The sequence below is a fragment of the Aythya fuligula genome, chromosome 11 (genome assembly GCF_009819795.1).
Source record: "Aythya fuligula isolate bAytFul2 chromosome 11, bAytFul2.pri, whole genome shotgun sequence".
Taxonomy (NCBI): Eukaryota; Metazoa; Chordata; class Aves; order Anseriformes; family Anatidae; genus Aythya; species Aythya fuligula.
Genome location: NC_045569.1, coordinates 11,608,343 through 11,626,600, shown reverse-complemented (window position 1 = coordinate 11,626,600; position 18,258 = coordinate 11,608,343). Strand labels below are relative to the sequence as shown.

At 39.1% G+C, this 18,258-nt stretch overlaps 1 protein-coding gene across 2 annotated transcripts in view; it reads right to left on the bottom strand.

The window, feature by feature from the left end:
- Window positions 1-1,153: 1,153 nt before the first annotated feature.
- Window positions 1,154-18,258, bottom strand: part of PDE8A (phosphodiesterase 8A) — a 127,332-nt gene continuing 110,227 nt past the window's right edge. The window contains exons 15-23 of one of the 2 annotated variants that reach the window (XM_032194850.1): window positions 16,368-16,416; window positions 15,989-16,124; window positions 13,649-13,847; window positions 10,806-11,023; window positions 9,812-9,944; window positions 4,127-4,291; window positions 3,046-3,175; window positions 2,156-2,278; window positions 1,154-2,073 (exon numbers count right to left, since the gene is read on the bottom strand). In XM_032194850.1, the coding sequence (XP_032050741.1) occupies window positions 2,169-2,278; window positions 3,046-3,175; window positions 4,127-4,291; window positions 9,812-9,944; window positions 10,806-11,023; window positions 13,649-13,847; window positions 15,989-16,124; window positions 16,368-16,416 (1,140 nt within the window). In that variant the 3' untranslated portion in view covers window positions 1,154-2,073; window positions 2,156-2,168. Of the gene's footprint in view, window positions 2,279-3,045; window positions 3,176-4,126; window positions 4,292-9,811; window positions 9,945-10,805; window positions 11,024-13,648; window positions 13,848-15,988; window positions 16,125-16,367; window positions 16,417-18,258 lie in introns of both variants that reach the window. The other variant, XM_032194849.1, reaches the window with a different exon arrangement.

Below are 18,258 nucleotides of genomic sequence, written 5' to 3'. Positions count from 1 at the left end.
CCATCCAACTATAATCACTGAAATATTGGTATGGTCTGGATGTTCCTAGGCAGGGTCTGAGCCCCACCAGATTTGGCAATATACAAGCACTGATAAAATAATGGGAATTAGGAAAGGAAATTGCCTGCTGCCCCAACACTTAACCCAGATACCAAGTAGGAAGGAAGAACATACAAACATGGTGAGGGCAGCACTAGCAGAAAGGCACAATGCAAACACAAAGAGCAGTGAGCTACAAATAGTAGCATATCATGAATATCATTAGCTAGGAGATGAAGGAGAAACACAGAAACAGGTAACACCTGGAGCAGTCACCTGTTCCTTTCTTACCTGCTTTAAGGCTCCTGCTGCTGCAGCCCCTGAACTGCTCCATCGTCCACCTCTCCTCAGCTTGTGAATCTTGAGGAATGGTTCAAAATGTCCCTTCTCTAAAATCAGTCAATTGACTCTGAACTGACAATAGTTAGCAATTCCTTCAGTGCTTTTGGAGTGGCTTCCTGCCTACTGGAAAGGCTGACAGGATACTCCTTCAGTCCTTCAGTGCAATACAGCATGGCACTGCTTCTAGCTGTGTACACTGTCTTAAGTGCACAGAAGGGTTTGATGGGTTTGCCAAGGGCAGGCCACAAACAGAGGGACTTGCTAGCCATATACCACCTTTCATCACCCTTATTGCCAATCCAACCCCCTCAACTCCTCCCTTCCCCAGACAGCAGTTATTTTAAAAAGGACTTTAAAAAGATTTGTTCATCTGCAAACTACAAAGTACGTATACATTTCAAATGAAATGGCTAGGACTTTGACACTTCTTAAAATATACATTTTATTATTTTCTGGTGTTTGCTATGAAGGTTTCATTCAAATTGTGAAGGTACACAGCCTTTACAAACTTGTTGAGTTAAAGGTTTTTGTTGGAGGTTTTATGTTCTGTTTCTTTCATGGCAGAGGAAAATACATACGCTATAAAATGTTGAAATTCATTAGATGTTTAGTATTACCTCTTCATATATGCTGTGGAATGCTTTGTAGAAATACTATATAAAATAAGGCAGACTTTGACAGGGAATTCAGTCATAAAATTTCATGGGAGAAAACAAAAAGTTCCAACATATTATTATCTTCTGTAGCCAAGGGAAGATCAGGTGGTCGTCACTGGTTTGTGGGAGAACTACTGCAGTTCTGGTGCTCAGACAGTATACATTTCTTGTTTATTCTACTATTCTCAAGTGAGACCTTTGCAATAAAACTTATTTTAATTAACATAAATCAGACAATATTTAAACATACACATCTATCCTTACAGTGCAATAAAAATGTATCATTGTATAGTATTTTGTATTTGCATTATGAAAATAAAAGGTCTGTACATCAATTAAATGTATATTAATGAGTATGAATCATGTAAATTTGTAATGCATCTAAAGTTGGCTTTGGCTTTTAAGTATTTATAAATTCATAGAAAATATTGAACATCTAACAAAATAAATAAAACATATCATTTTAATCATAGATGCTAACGATCAACCTCAAAAATTCTTGTGTTATTTTTTACATTTGCTACTAAATTTCTTAAAGAGAACTCACTTTCAGTAGTGCTCAGAAGTGAATGATTGCACCTTCTGTGATGTGAAAAAATAGAGTACATCTATTTTTCATAGATCAAAAATTCCTTCATGGAGAGTTGCATTTTAAATGTCTGATTGTTCTATGTAACTGTCTTAAGTGCTTATAAAAAGCATGTAGCTTTCTCATAAAAGCTGTGAGTCATTATTAACAGATATTTCTTTTTCACTTGCGGAATTGAGGATTATGCAAAATCTTCTGGTGAATGTCCTTTTTTATGAGAATTCTTCAAGGTCTTCCAGCTTCACATACTGGTATGAAGATAGCACAAAAACATGTTCACTAATGAACCCTCTTCAGTACAAGTACTGCAGCAATCCAGTGTAATTCCACTTGATAGGCTTATTTCATTGGAGTCCACACATGGTAGTTTGTGGAAGTCAACTGCTGACCTCATGTTCTCTTGAATTTGAAAGTTCCCCAAGTGCACGGGCTAGCCTGACTGTAATACTGAAGAGACCAAAACAAATCTCAAATCACATGAACAAAAGTGAGCTTGAATAAATATGCATCTGGTTAGTAAATTACACACCATAGTCTAATTGCTATTCTGGTGGTGGTGGTCGAAGGCTCCGCAGCTTCCTTTCATCTAGTCCTTTCCAGTATTTAAAGTTATTATCCAGATGCTGCATCAAATTTGGCAGGTCTGCAAATGCTAGGGAAGAAAGGGCAGAGTGTATTTAGTTTGCAGAATTGGAACAGTCACATGATTCTGTCTGCTTAAATATCACTTGAAATGTCTGGACAACTGTGTTAAGTAGGAAAGCTTAAATCTGTCATACTGATACTTGAAATGTTTCTGGCTTTATAGCTCTCATCACTCATGTATCTTCCCAGGCTATTGAGAACAATTCTGTGAGTCTATTTAATACTAGTAATGCAAACACCAGCAAAGGGGCGCAGTTTTGCAGGAGGGGCATAACTAATTATGCCTGTAATTATCCTACTTTATCAAATCTCAGTCACATGTCATGATCTGGCATTCAGGAGAGTCACATTTCTGACCACTTTTACCAGGGAGGCAGCACTTGGAAGGAAATAGCTGCTCCCCCAAGCAGTTTCCAGACTGTAGAAATTTGTCTTGAAGAGTAACTGATATTAACACAGACAAAATGATTATGCCCGAAGTGCTATCAAAGAGAACGTGTTCTGTTCTCCATTGATAGAGAGGCAAGTTTTAAAAAAAGAAAGTTAAACTCTGTCTGAAACTAATATATTAAAGAGAAGCCATGAGAATATAGTTTGTAGCAGTATCAAAATACTTTTAAGCAATAATGACACTACTAAGCTTACTTGAACTGTAGAAATCTTCCTTTTTCTCCCATTTTCTTTAGGAGCCATAAGAAAGCAATTTTATATCACAGTACTTTCAAATGTTTACAAAATGCTTCTTGTTAGGAAATAGAGCAGAGTTTCACTTACCGTCCCAGGCATCAAACATATCAGTGATGAAGTAATCGATGAACGATATTTGTGACTTGGGGATGCTGCAAGTATTTCTGTCAAAAACTGGCATCACAACTGGTAAACCTTGTCTCTTTTCTTCATCAGTCTGCAAAGAACACTCTTGTGATTATTCTACGACACATTACATTAACGGCTTCTTTTAGCAGCAGATTGTTTGACACTGACTAGATCATGCAACTGCTAAATAAACAGAGAAACCTCAAGAAACCTGAAGCAGCAGCAATTAATCTTAAGCACCTACTTGCACAGGTTTCAGCCAAACGGTAGCTGAATAGTGCCTTCCAGTGTTTTGCACAACGTGACATTTATCATCTGCGTTTACACACAAAGCCATCCCTAAGTTACTCCATGCACTACTAATTGAAGTTATGACTGCTTCAGAGCTAAAACATGCATATCCATGGTCACACACTAATAGAAGAGCATTCTGTGCAAATAAGAGGTAGCAAAGTATCTTTTTTATCTTTTTTTTTTTTTTTTACCCATTGAGGTCCCAAGGCCCAGTTTCCATATTTGGTCTATCATCAGTAATAATGAATCTGCCTGCCCCATGTTCCCATCTTCCTGAAAACCTTCTTCAGCATGGTTTACTAAGGTCTTAGAGTATTTTTTGGAGTGAGTGCTGCTCCCATGCTAACACTAGAACCTCATGATCCTATTCTTGAGACATATCGGGTATTTAGAGGCCCCCTTTCTCTGCCTTGTGATGGGAACACATGCAAGCAAAATGCACACATACACACACACACAAAAAAAAAACAACCTCCAAACTGAACAACTTAAAGGCTTAAGTTTTTCAAAAACTGCATTGTAGTCTTGAAGAATTTGCATTGTAGATGTCAACTTTCTTCTGTCTGAAGGTATCTAGTAGTGGCATGAGTAATATCCCATCATTTCAGATTAAAACAACCAGTATTTTTCAGATTGCTTAATGCACTCTTAGATGTTTTGAAACATTGGCAGTATATGCACACTTCTCTTTGCTTTTACAGAGATGCTCACATGTAATGTCAGCAGCCCTTTTTAGCTGTCTTACCTGTGCAAAGTACTCCTCAGAGATGCGTCCAGCCCACTCTATACATTGCTCTATGGGTCTGCATGGATTGGAAATGTCTGCACACTTTATCAACATGCGTTTGATAAGGATACGGTTTTCAGGAGACGTGAGAACAGTTTTGATTGATTCTCCATCACCATTATTCTGTAACATTTGAGAATTAAAAACAATACATTAACAAAAAACTGTTATCTGTTAGTCAAAAGCTTTCTGCCTTGGGAATGTCTTCAGCAGATCCTATAGGGATTGGTCCTGTTACTGACTGTCATATTTGATGTCCAGCTGAATTTATAGGGGGATTATGAAAGTTCGCCACAGCTCTGAGCTAGCACCGGAATCCAGTTTCTGGATCCATTCACTGTATTTGTGACAAATCTCTTGGGCATCTTTGGGCAAGTCACCTAATCCCTCTATGTCTTACGTGCCTCTAAAAGTGTGGAGAGGATCCATTTATCACTGCATAGTCAGTGACGAGCACTATGTAGGCAGAAAAAGGTAATTCTCTGCTGAAATGCAAGGATTAATAGACGTGCACATTAACAGTGGAATAGCTGGTTTAACAAAAAAAGAACTGACACGACATGCACAGTCGTCCTCTGCATGCAAAGCTCACCAGCATGAGCATTGATCATTATGACAGTGCCGCTGCCATTAGGAGAGCCAGATCCCATACTGCCTCTCAGGCATGCTCCTCGTTCCCTTCCACTGCAGCCATGTGAGCCCATCAGTCTCTGACCTGACTGGGCATTTTGCTTTCTGAGAGTTTATTGGTATTAAAGCAATATATTAAAACCATGCTTCTGAACACAGCCTCATCTTTCCTCTGCAAGTCTAGGAAAGGTTTCAGCCCACACACGGCTTATATTTGGTTCCCAGGCTGCACATACAAGCACGTCAACAGTACTCTATATTTGGAGGCAGCATACAGCTAATATGAGTAAAGGTTCCAAGGATCCAGATTGGAAGCTATTTTCTGTGGAGCTCTGATAAGTGAGTTTCCAAAGAACAGACATTCAGGATTAAAATATCTTAAAAATCACATCTAAGGGCCTTATTATTACCTGACTCTTTCAGGATGAGTAGGTACAGAAATTTTTAAAGTCTCATCTTCTACTTGGAAAAAAAATATTGTGAAGCAAGGAATATACTAGACTTCTCTAGCACTCAACAAAGTTTTGGTCTACAGACAATGCAGTGAAGGAGTCACAGGGATAGTAGCAAGAACAATAAGCCACCAGTTTCTGCAGCACTTTGCACAAAGAGGAGGATACTATCCAGCTTCTACAAAGCAGCAGAAACATTCTGATCTTTTATTAGGACATATTTTTCAGAAGAAAGTTCTTCTGAGGAAGAAAGTTCTTTCTGAAGGAAGAATATAATAATTATTAGATTATTAATTGTCGTTTGGTAGACTACTGGTTCAGAAACATCAGCTCCACAATTCCTACTAAAATGAGACTCTCAAACCAATTCTTTTCCCTCATTTTTAGATATGCTGAAGGGAAAGTACAGGGGAAACAAAGTGAGTTGCATACATCTCCAAATGCATAGAAACATGAGGCAAGAGAAAGTCAACATAAAGTAAAGGAGGCTCTAGAAACAAAAGCTATGAGTAAAAACTAAGCACTGAAAATGATTAGAGATCATTCAGCTAAGGGTAGTAGAGAATATCCTCCTAGGTAAACCACCAGGAATCGAGAAAGGATGTTTGCTTCCGTGATCCGTTCAAACCAAGGGCACAGCTCTACTTGCTGGATGCGGATGTCTTGGGAATAAAATGTGCTAACTGTGCTTAGTCCCAGCATCCTGCTCAGAGTGCAGAGGTGTCTCTGCATGTCAGATGTTGGCTTCCTGTCATAGGCTTAGGTGACATCATGAAGGGAAATGGGAGGATAAAGGATGCTGGAGCTGGAAAGGATTTTTTTCAGTTTATGAAACAAAAGAAGAAAGGAAACAAACAGAGCAGCTTCTCAGCATGGCTCTTTGAACAAATATGTACAAAAATAATAAATAAAAAAAAAAATAATAAGTGGAACTGTCCCATTTGGAACACACGGTTGGCAGCTCAGCCTGCAAACATTACACTGAGTCACAGCCACGACTGGAAATCGGGCCAGGAAACACACGCTGCCGCTGCAACCAGATATACGACCAGACTTGAAAGGGGATCTGTCAGTGTTGTTCTGCTAGTAATAAGCACAGCAAATGATTGGTTTCACCCACTCACACATTACAGGCCTTTTAATAGGAACCTGCTGAACTGAGAAACTCCCAGCTAGAAGGAAAACATTTTGCTTCTTGATTTCAATACAAATTATATAGCCTTTGTCTTTCCACCCACTTTTGGGCAGAATTTGCTATAAATCACAAATGCTTTGTGGGGCAGGTTATTTCTCTGCAGCCCCTGGCCCTCAAGGGCAGAATCAAACTTAGTTTGATTTCTGTATGTCACTGTTCTTATTTTTACTGCCTGACTGTACAGGCTCAGGTAGCAGCAGCCATCCAGCTTTCTGTAACAGGCGAGATGAGTGTGGCTCTTTGGACAGACACTGCTGCTCAGAAAGTTGCCCCCTGGTTCTCCCCCGAGTCTCTTCCTCTCTCTGGGAACAGGCCCCCAGAGAGGCTGTGCCTTCTGCATCCCTGACAGCTGTAAACACGAGCCTCTTTGAAGCAGTTCTGTAGGTAAAATTACTCCTGCTTAGTGGATGGGCTAGATAATCTCTTGAGTTCACCCCTGCCCCGTTCTCTACGTTGCATCCCCTACTTCACAGGTTTCTGCAGCTCCTCTTAGTCCCCCTTCCTCATCACAACAGCCATTATATCCTCCTTGCTTCTGTCAGATATACCCATTACTCATCCTCCTTTCTTCCCCCATCTACTCCCTTTCTATTCCTTTTCTTTCTGACCGGAGAATAGCTCCTTAGTGTGTCTACATGCCAGGGTAAACTGGGGGCTGAGCAGGGCTGCAGTATGGTAGCACTGGGATGATACCGGATGGTAACACCGCAGACTGTTGTGTACAGAAACAGAAGTGCCCTGGCTTTTCCTGGCTAGCTCACTTACTCGTAATCTACAAAGAATTACTCCCCCTTCTTTTTCTCTTGTTTGTTACAATCAAGAAACTGAGCAGCAAAACATTTACCCTTACAATTTTCCATCCATTTTGCTGGCTTTATGTTTCCATTAAACAATCCTGAAACAAAAAATGTTTATCCAGCATCCAAATATATGTATTAGCGTGCTATGTCTTACAACCATTCAACAACAACAACAACAAATCTACATCTACAGCTATGGTTGTAGGCTAGCCTGCAGACTGATACTTCACATCGAAAGATTTTGTTTAATAGTGTCCATGATTGCCAACTGAAATTGTTTGGTTGAAGTTTCCCCACCAGGTGTCTGCCTTAGGCAGATTTTTTTTTTTTTCTTGAAAACTGCAGTTAAAAATGATTTGGTGGCTTCTAAATATGAGATTGGGGAAATAAGGTCTTCATGCTGATGTTAAAAATTACTGCTGTTTCTCACATCTTCATGAATGAGGACCTGGAATTCAGTTAGAGGAATGGTTTTGGGTTAAGCCAGTCACCATCTCTGAAAAGCTGCTGGACATGTTACAAACTTTGGGGAAAAAAAAAAAACAACGTGGTTTGTGTATATTCAATAGGGATTGCTGGAGCCTGGGTCTGAACAAGACTCTTGCTGCAACTGTAGTTCTTGGCTATGCCGGAGCAGACACTGTCCAAATCCAGGTTTTATAACTAAGAACAGGGAGCCTCTCTCTCCCTTACTTGCAGTAAACAAAACCTGCAGAAAAACAGCAGCAGGGAAGAGGAGGTTGTTGCCTGCTTTGAATGCAAAAATGGAGAAGGGAACAAGTAGAATGGCATAAAAATCCTGGGAGCTGTGAAAGAGAGAGTAGAGTAGCAAGCCAACACCGTTGGAAGAGGGGAGGAAAACAGGAAAGATTTGGTGAGTGTGAGAACTAGTGCAGGGAAAAGGAGGAGGAAGAGAGGCAGAGCCAGTGAGAAGTCAAGGAGCAAAATGGTGGGTGAGAACTGAAAATGGCATGACAAGACAGTGGGCAGTGAAAGAAGTCAAAGAAGTCAAAGAAGAGTCAGTGAAAACAGAATCTGAAGATAGAATTAAGGCCTGAATGCATTGTAATAGGCATATAAATGGAGCCACTACATCAAAGAGATGGTAGTCCTTCCATTTGGTAACCTCTGACAACTTTACAATTTAAGCATGTTTTTTGACTATCCTTCCTTTTTTTGTGAGAGATAGGAGACCAACTGCGATAACAAAGGCTTAGCTATTGAATGATGAATCTAAGGACAAACACGCACAAACTAGTTTTGGTCTTCTCTAGGTGCTGTTAGCAATGAGCAGACACTTAAAGTGTAGGCATGCCCTAGGTGGTGAACAACTACACAAGGTCCAACACAGCACCCGCAGAAGTCAACAATATTTGTCTGTGACTTTAAAGCCTTCTGCAACGTGGAGCTGTCTGGGAAAAATACTTCACAGCCACAGAATTAACAGCCTTTCTCCTAGTTTAGTCAGTAAAACCAGTATCCTACTGGGACTTTGGCTCCACGTTCATGTAGTTCTCATTAGCATCTCTGGGTGCCAAGAACAAAGCTAATTCTAGCACATACTCTTGTGGACAAAGGTACTTTCCTCCAATTAAGCTTCAGTCTGCTTCTGATGGGTGAGGAACAAGATCTGTCCCTCTCCCGCCTTCTGATAATAAAAAAGACTGCCCTCCCCCACTGCACACAACAGTCACAAATGTGGCTTTCTAAAAAAAACATTGTAAGAAAACACAGAAAACCATTACAGCTCCTGCAGGACATTGCCGCCGTTGCAAACTTTATTATAACCATTTCTGAAAATCTTCTCTTTGCAAAAACCATTCCAACAAAATTATACGCTGCTCTTACTGGCAAAAAAAAATCTGCTAGTTGAAGCTGTTATTGAAACTGGTGTGGTTTTTTAGAATGAGCTCCTAACAGGCAATTTCATTGTGTCCATGGGGTTCCAGATGGCTATTGATTATGTCTATATGATACATAATGCCACCATGATCTATTTTAAAGATTAAAAAAGAAAGTAGGCAGAAAATCCATGAATGCTGCCAGGCAGCACTGAAAGCTGAGGGCCCTGATTTCCACAGACTGTGCCATATGGCAGTCAGTGTACCTGCCCTTATGCTGCACCACCAGTGGTTCCCGTTGTGAGTGAGGGAGTAATTCAGCTTCTGTCCTGAGACAAATCTTGGCCCCTTTGCAGAAATGGCCAAAAAGAATGCAAGGTCTTGCTGCTAGCACTCTCTCCACTGGAGTGACTGGGTTCATCAAAATGACATTTTTAAGAGGAACATATACAGGCTTCTGGTCCCCAGTACATGGCTGGTTTTCATAAAACATCATAGTGCTGCAATATTAATAGGAACCAAGTGAGTCCCACTCATCCTCAAAATGGGTGATGATGACATTAAGTAGATGGGTACTGAAACCCAGAGGTGAAAGACACATTTCTAACCTCTCTTTCTCCATGTTTCTCATGAACTTTCTCAGAATACCACATGGAGATTTCCTACTGCCAACAGTTCCCAGTCCCTGCTTATTTATTTTAAGGAAGATTTACAGTGTTGCTTACCCCATTTTCTTCAAGCGCTGCCAAGGGTTTATTAATGCTGTTGACAAACTTGTTGACATGCTCAAAGTGCTTTGTCATTTCTGTTGCTAAGACCATGTCAATAATGGCTTGGCGAAGGGTTCGATACTCATTCCTGTTTAAAGAAGGAAACAATTAAGAATGTTGGCTGGTGCACAAAGGGCTGCTTGCTAAAACAAGTCTAACAAAAATGCTAAAGACCATTTGTGCTGCTGAGAGGTGCGAGGGGAAGAAAGAATAGTAAGAAAGGCTTGGGTAGCTACATCTATGCTGGATGAAGTACCCTTTGGTGCACAGAGACATATATGCTAGAGGCATGACTGGATCTCTGGGAGAAACAATGTAAGAGCTGTGCAGAAGCAGAGGCACCAGCTACTCAGGAGGGCTGCCAGGACACATCGCACCGGTGTGTTCCCAAGGCTTTTAGCACAGACACTCAACCACAGCTCAAGCTCCCGCCAAGTTTTCAGCAATAGTTTTCAGCTGTATCTTGAATGAGCCAAGGCAGTGGTCATCCTCACCCTAAATGTATTTCCTGCTCTGTGCTGGAAGGAGAAGAGCAGGTCCTTCACTACCCTTCCCATTGCAAGAAGACATTTAATGTTTTAGTGATTCTTCCTGACTCTTTCCATCTTTGTTCTACCCAGCAAACATACATCCACTCATCCATAGTTTATCTTCAGTGTCCAAGAATACAAAATAAGACTTTGCTAACGTCAGGATTTACATTGTAAGCTCCTTAGACAAGGTCTGTCTTTTTATTCACAGGAGGAACTGAAACCATGGAATGACTCCTAAGCCTGTGCAGGACAGGCAGAAGTATTGTACTGTTTTAGAAGCAAACTTTCACAAAGGCTACATACAGTTATCCACAAGGCATGCTCTCCTCTAGGATGCTTGTTTGCATAATCTTGTACTACTCAGAAGAAACCGAGAGATGTTAGTGGGCAGACAGGGACCCTGTGTTTAAGCTTACCTTTCCATGTTTTTAAATATATTGCATTTGTCATCCCGGGTGGTGAGCTGGAAAGCCAGGGCAGCATGATGGCTCTCCAGCACTGCAGTGTCATTGTAGAGAATTGCTAGCTCACTGCCGGCATTGCACAGGAAAGAATTTGTTCTTCCTGGGTGATCCACGTCATGGACTGTGGCAGCAATAAGTGCGGCAACCTCATCAATCGGATCCAAAGTTTGCTGGAAATAGAAAGATGCTTAGTTTTCCTGGCAGACTCATTAGAAACCCTACTCTGTCCATAAAGGTTAAGCCAAGTTGCTAAGGGAGAAAAGCCAGAACTCTGCAGATCAGTAAGGGTCAGATGTTCTAGACAGAGCAATGGAAAATTCATTATAAGCTTCATTGAACACTGCATGACTTTTTAAGTCATTTTGTTCCTCTTGAATTTAGCCACACCTTTCACAAAGCACATCAAATTAAATAAATGCGAAGTAATAAATTAGTTTGTGTTTTCTAACAACACATGAACCACCTTCACTTGAGTTAGGGAAATACCCTTGGAAAAAAAATGAACACTGCTAAAAATAATTATATTTCCACCAGACTCCTTCATTTCTTTTGGAAACTGAATGTGTCCTAATCATATTCCACTTATGTGCTGGCTAGGTTTGTGATTTGTAAAGAGTATTTCACATACATCCAGTTCTATAATAGTGTCCTGAGGCTAGAGTTAATGAGTTCTGTGAAGAATTCTTGATGGTTTATATCCATGGATATACATCCATGACTATACTAATAGGAGAAAAAGCACTAAGGATCTCAGAAAACTTTATTGTATGCTTCTTGAAACTAACCGTTATGCTGTGTTTATGCTGTGCTTTTTGTGAAGGACCATAAATACAAAACACTTATGTTAAAATTTTTAATAAAATGAAAGAGACATGAGCAGAATTGTTCCCCTGCTGAATCTAGATGCAGGACAGATAATTTCCAGTTCAATTAGCTTGAGTTAAGGTCCACATTTTTTTACTGACTTTGATTGTACCATTCACAATGGTCAGACTTTTCACTCATACTTTTTCACTCAGTAGAAAAGACTGTGTATACCTTATTTCACTGTGTGAAATTAACGCAGTGACTTTGATGGAGCAAGGATATTATTCAGTGAGGACTGCAAAAAGGTTCTTGTGGAGAAAAAGAAAAGGCAAAGAAGTATTTCTACCCTAGGTTCATAGTTACCATTGTCTGAAATACTATCTCCTGTGTGTTAGGTTCTTCCTTCTTTCTTTCAGCTGCTGCTCATGGGATTCTAATTTTGAGGTATAAAGTTAGGGGAGAGGGATTTTAGAACAAGTTCTCCTGGGAGGGCCACACTGATCTCTGTCTGGCTGAGAAAGACTTGTGCAGATGGAAAGTGGCAAGAAACTGGAGAATACTTGACCTGTAGTGCCACAGCAATGTATCTCATGCTTATTTCCTGAGTGTGACATAACAAACTTCAAAGGGATTTACAGTACCTTTACCTCTGACTTCAGGTCAAGGATTCTAACTTTGTTGTGTTAACTCCTATGGCACAGAAGTGGAAATGATTCTGAGAATACTGCTTTAATTTGGGAGCCAGAAAATTTTCCCAGACAAGAACAGAGTTCAATTTACTAAAAAAAAATCTTTGTGTGATTCTGAGTGGCAGAATCTGGCCTTCTGTATTTAACTTAAGTTGAACTCTGGACAACACAAAAGCAGCTGGGCTGTAAATCTGAGAAGATAAAGAGAGAATCTTGAACTTTGATTCTACTCCTTCTTCTGTTGCAACATTTTTTTTTTTCTTTTGCTATGCCTACAGAGGAATGGAAATAACATTTTTGAAAAGGAGGAGGCAGTCATGCTTCTGTGGCATTGAAATGATTCCAGATCTTGTCTGTTTTTCATAGATGTTCTTGGGAAGACCAGTTAAACCTCTGGCAAATAAGGGACTGCAAATATCCTGTGAAGTTCTATTCCCACTTGGCATATGGTATCTGTGAGTCAGCCTCTGGAGAGCACACTAATAAGCTGCAGCTCCAGGTTAAGGGATTTACTACAATTTTAATGAGCTGTCAGAAGCTTGTTTACAATCACAAATGTCTCAGCCGAGCGCCCATCACTAGCACTATCCTTAGGCAGGCCAATTCAGGGTAGGAATTTCTATCTAAAAATGCAACTCAGAAATACGTACTGCCACTCCACTGCGTACACATGCAAGCACTGTTTTAATTCCCCTTCTCACACTCCAGTCTGCCCTCTGGGTGTGTGAGAACAAACGCTGCTCTGATTTATTCTGCTTGTCAGAGGCTCTAATACACCACTGGGCATTATGGTACAAGGAACTTCAACAACTAATCTGTTTCAACACTCTTCTCCAATGCAGTCTCTTTAAGCCTCAGGGCATCTCGTCTAGTGGGTAATACAGCTTTGGAAGTACCAAAAATATTTTATGGCCTATATTGTCCTGGGAGTCTTTTGCAAAAAGGCATAAGAAATGATGATTGATTAAATCTGTATGTGTGGGGACCATCACAAAAATAGTGTCATTAGCTCATCTATGTGAGAAAAATTAACTATACCAGGAATTTTTGTTTTAAAAGGAGGCTCTCTTATTCTCATCAAGTATAGCTCAATTCCTGTAATACTAGTATCCATTCTTCCACATATACTACACAACAGATCCTAGAACTTGTGTAAAGCAACCCAGTTCTTTGACCTCAGAGCTGCCACATGGGTTAGCACTAAGTAGACATATGGGTCTTGGCATCTTTTCTGAGAGGTCTTGCTTTAATCCCACCTATACTTTCCACCTGTGCTGTTTCTTAGAAATGTGGACTCACCTTTACTCTTTCTTTAGACAAGAAATAAGCAGTGGCATGTAGCACGTCTGCCGAATGAGTAGAATTATGATAGGAGTTGGATGAATGGTAGTTAGCTTCAATAACTTGTAACCACGACCTCAGAGTTGATTCTGAGCAGTTTAGGAATTCACAGATTCCAAAGCGAGCAAATATTTTGAGACCTAGATAAACCAAGGGCCTGTGAAGAAAAACAAACACAAAGTTTTAAAACAAATGAGGTTGAAAGCACATTACATAATGTGAATAGTATGAATCTATACTTTTGTTTTTTTTAAACTAAAGATGTGTCAGGTCTGTATACAGACTTGCTTGTTTCAGAATTGTAATCCAGATCTGTAGAAATCCAGATCTGTAGAAATCTTCCTATCATGTGCCAACTCTCAGAATATGCCAGTTCCTCACACTATCAGGAATATTAAGCAGGCTCTATATTTATACTGTATTCCATGTAGCAGCACTTTGGGGCTTGGGGAAACTATGCTGGGTAAATGTAGACTGCAGCTAAAATGAGATAAATTAGTATGTACTGAACACAGAACATTAGAGGAGGGAGGTAATCTTACTACTGCCAGTTTCCTAAACCAGCTTGTTTACAGTTAGATTAAGTATATCTATACTATATATTGCTGCAATCAGTATTCTTTCTGCTCTGCAGAGCTGCTCCATTTCTTTCACACACCCCACTTGAAGGTTTCCATTGCTCATTGATTTTGTATGCAATAGAGGATGAGATATGGAAGCATTCTGGAAGTAAATGAAAACAGGTGCTGGCTGGGATTTCACTAAAGTGAGATCTCCCTGACTGCTAGATCGTTAATACCACATGTACCACTGCCAAAGATCTCTCCAGGTTTCTGTGTCAGGGAGCCGCAATGTCTACTGTAGTAGGCTTAGATTTAATGAATTATCTTGGCTTACTACCATAAGTCTGCTTAGGCTTGAAGACAGTATTAATAACATATTCATGGTTGTGATTCATTGAAGATCACCTTAATTCCCTTAATAAATGAATTGCCTTTATTTAACAGCAGCAGGAGGCAATCCTAATTATAATACCTTTAGGCAACAAAACACCTCCTTCGTCCTCCTGTGGCCTCTTCAAGTCAATAAGAAAAGATAAGCCTGTCTGGTCATCTCATACATGTTACCTGGGATATTTAATTCTTTTAGTTACTGCAATGTGCGTATTAAAAATTGTAAATCACACTGACTACATTAACTTTATTTTTCAATTACGGTATCCATAATACTTCACCAGAAATAAAAACATGGAAAAAAGAACCTAAAATAATGGTGCAAATTTCTTTACTTACAAAGAAATTTAAAGTTGGATCACTTTAAGGAAAAAAAAAATCTGAATGTTTTCCATCTTTTTGAATCAAAAAACATTGCCTAAAATTAAAATGTGTATGTATTAATTAAATACCTTAGTATCTTGCTTAGACACTGTTTTTAAATATCTTTCAAAGCTCTCATGGACCTGGGATTTTGATGGGGGCTTAAAATAGTCAATTTCATCGCAGAATCTAGCCTTCAAATTACAATCTCACAGAAGCTTTAAGCTAAGAGAAACCGCGACACATGAAACTAGACCCTGAGGAGAATTTTTGATAGGCATCAGGAAATAAAACCAATGATTTAAACAAAAAGATTGATTTACAATCATAGTGGGAGCATTTGCTAATGAAGTACAGACTATCAAAACTTTTGGAAATGCTTGTGATGGAAATTGGTATGCTTTACTTTTTATCAGTAAATATTCTTCAGTTAACCTTATACATAAAATGTAGCCTGCTAAATTGATAGAATAAAGAAATTCTTTTGATCCCAGAAATGAGAATTCTGCTGAAAAGCTGTATTTGAACTGTCCAGGAACAAAAAAATACCCAATTACATAAAGACAACATAAATCATGATCTATAACAACTGATCAAATTAGGACTAGTGTGTTGACTTTGTTTGTAGCTGCACATAATTTGAATTTGAATCCCCACAAGATAACAATTTGATTGATAGAACTTTTCTATTTTCAAAAACAGAAAAGGAAGGCTTGTAAAATGATGTTGCTTTGTTATTATACCATATCAAAGATACATAATTTTCACTTACATCAACTGGGAATCTGCAGGAAAGAACATATGATGAAACAAAAATATATAATCGGTTCATACACAATGAGAAAAATTCAAACATTTGACTTTGAAAATATAAGTAATTCCATTTGAAAAGCAAAGGTAGAGAAATTGAAGAGCTGATTACAGGATGACATTTAAGTCAATTTTCAGCAACTTGAATTTATGAGCCCTTGAGTTTACTGACCTTTTATGGGTGGCAGCCTCAAGTTCAAAAATATCAAAATCCCAGTGTTCTTCATTTTCCATTGCCTGTGTTATCCGTGGGGGTATGTCATTGAGGGAGATTGGAGAGATCAAACTGCCAGCGACCTGATGAGTTTCTGTTGAAGAATATATTTGCAGATCACTATTAATAACCTCAAGATACACTACTATTCCTTACATACTGTCTTTTCCGTACAAATGCCTAGCAGGTCTCATTTCTGTATAGCTCAGTAATGTGCAGAAAAATGTTTATAAATAAAGTAAAAACAATGTTCATAAAAAGAACAACTGATCACTCTGCATATTTCTTAAAATTTTTAATATGCTAACGTCTAATGAAGTGCCAAATTAAGACTTACGTTTTGCTGACAGTATGTATTCATTCCCTGATAATCTTCGCAAACCATCCTGTTCAATGAAAGTTGAGAATTAAATGCAGGGTATTGTAAAAGAGGTCTATACAATGATGACAACAAATAGCACAATAACATTAGAGAACCCTGATTACAACATATCATAGTCATCAAAGCTGCCTCTGCTATATCTGTGTGCCCTGTTAACATTTGCTTGTTTTACATACAGCTCATTATGGATGAGAAACTGCAAGAGGTGGGATACAATATGAACTTTGATAGGTGCAAACTTGAGTACCTCAGGTGTAGATAGAAGTCTGGAATTACAGCTTCACATCCACTCTTGTTTGGACAACACAGACACCAGGTCTGGGTGTATGCCACAAACCAGACACCATATGTCTGTATACTTCCCTTCAACAAGCAAAGGTGGGTGGTGGGAGGGCACAGATGGAGACATGGTTCTGCTCTCCTCCCCTGGTATTGACAGATCAAGTCACCTCAGCAGCATAAGAATCTTGTGATTTGTTGCTGGGATTACAGAGCAACAAATTACTCTGGGCTTCCCTTCTATCAAAGAACGTGTGCTTGTGTATTCTCCAGCTCAGTGCCTCCTAGGTGTAATTCTGGCATGATGCCTAATGTGAAAACTCAGCCAAAGGATTAAAACTAACTGAATGATCCATTTAATATTTACCTTTCTGCTCATAATTCTAAATGCTGTGGCCCAAATTCTGCCTCCTCTTTTGATGTATACAGACTGTTAGTTACCACACATCAATGTTTACATCAATGTCATGATGTAAAAAAAATGGTTATAAAAAAAATCAGTCTTTCTGAATGTACCTCCCTATGCTATGTACCCAAAGCATAGCTGAGGTAAATGTGGATGCTGTATCTGAACATGCAATTCCTGCACGTACAGGAACTGTTACAACTCATTTTTATTTTTCAAATTTGGAAGCAAATTAGTCTGAAGTTCTGCGATATAAAGGAAAGGGAGTACTACCACTCTAATTGGCTCAGTGACTCTTCAATAGCACTGCTATGAAACAAGGATTTGGTACACCAGATGCTGTGAATCCTTTAGAATCAAAGATTATTTTTTTAGGAGTTGAAATAGTAGGTGTAATTGTATCTGGAAAATCCATCTTTGAACTCCAAATGCCCTTCCCATCATGAATTCTGTGTAAGAGTTCAAATCCAATAACCTACTGCTTGTTCCCTACAACTCAGATATAGCTTCTGAACATGACATGGAATAATAAGATTCTGGTCCCCTTTGCTGGAAAAAATATTTCTCCCAGATCATTTTAAAACTCAGCATACACCATATACCCTGAAATGGGTTTTCTCAGCTTTTCTATTGCTCCATAAAATAGCCTTTGTTTTATATTCAGGAAGGATTTTGTATTTTGTAATTTTGTTACCTGCATGTTCTGGGACCATAGACTGAATTACAAGCAGAATACAAATGTATGTAAAGAACACACCATCTACAAAAAGGAGTACCCAGCTAAGTTTATGGACTGCATCGTCAACAGGAGAAAAGATTCACTTTGAGACTCTAATGCATTGCCATTCCAACAATATTTTTATGGTTAATGTAAAGATATATTTTGTTTCCTGTGCTAGTAAATTCAACCCTGTAGGAAACATTCTGATCCTCTGGAATTCTTGAAGTCTCACATATGTTTCTCCTGATTAGACATTTGCTGTGTTATTGTACAAGGCAACAATATATTTAAACTCTTTCAAGACTTTAATGGATACTGCAAAGTTGTCTTGAGCATGAAATTGTAATAGCCCAGAGACATCTCTGAAAAGCTCACATTTTGTGAGCCTTTTGCACCCAACACACTGTCTTCTTTTTTTTCCTGAGGTAGCCTTTTATATG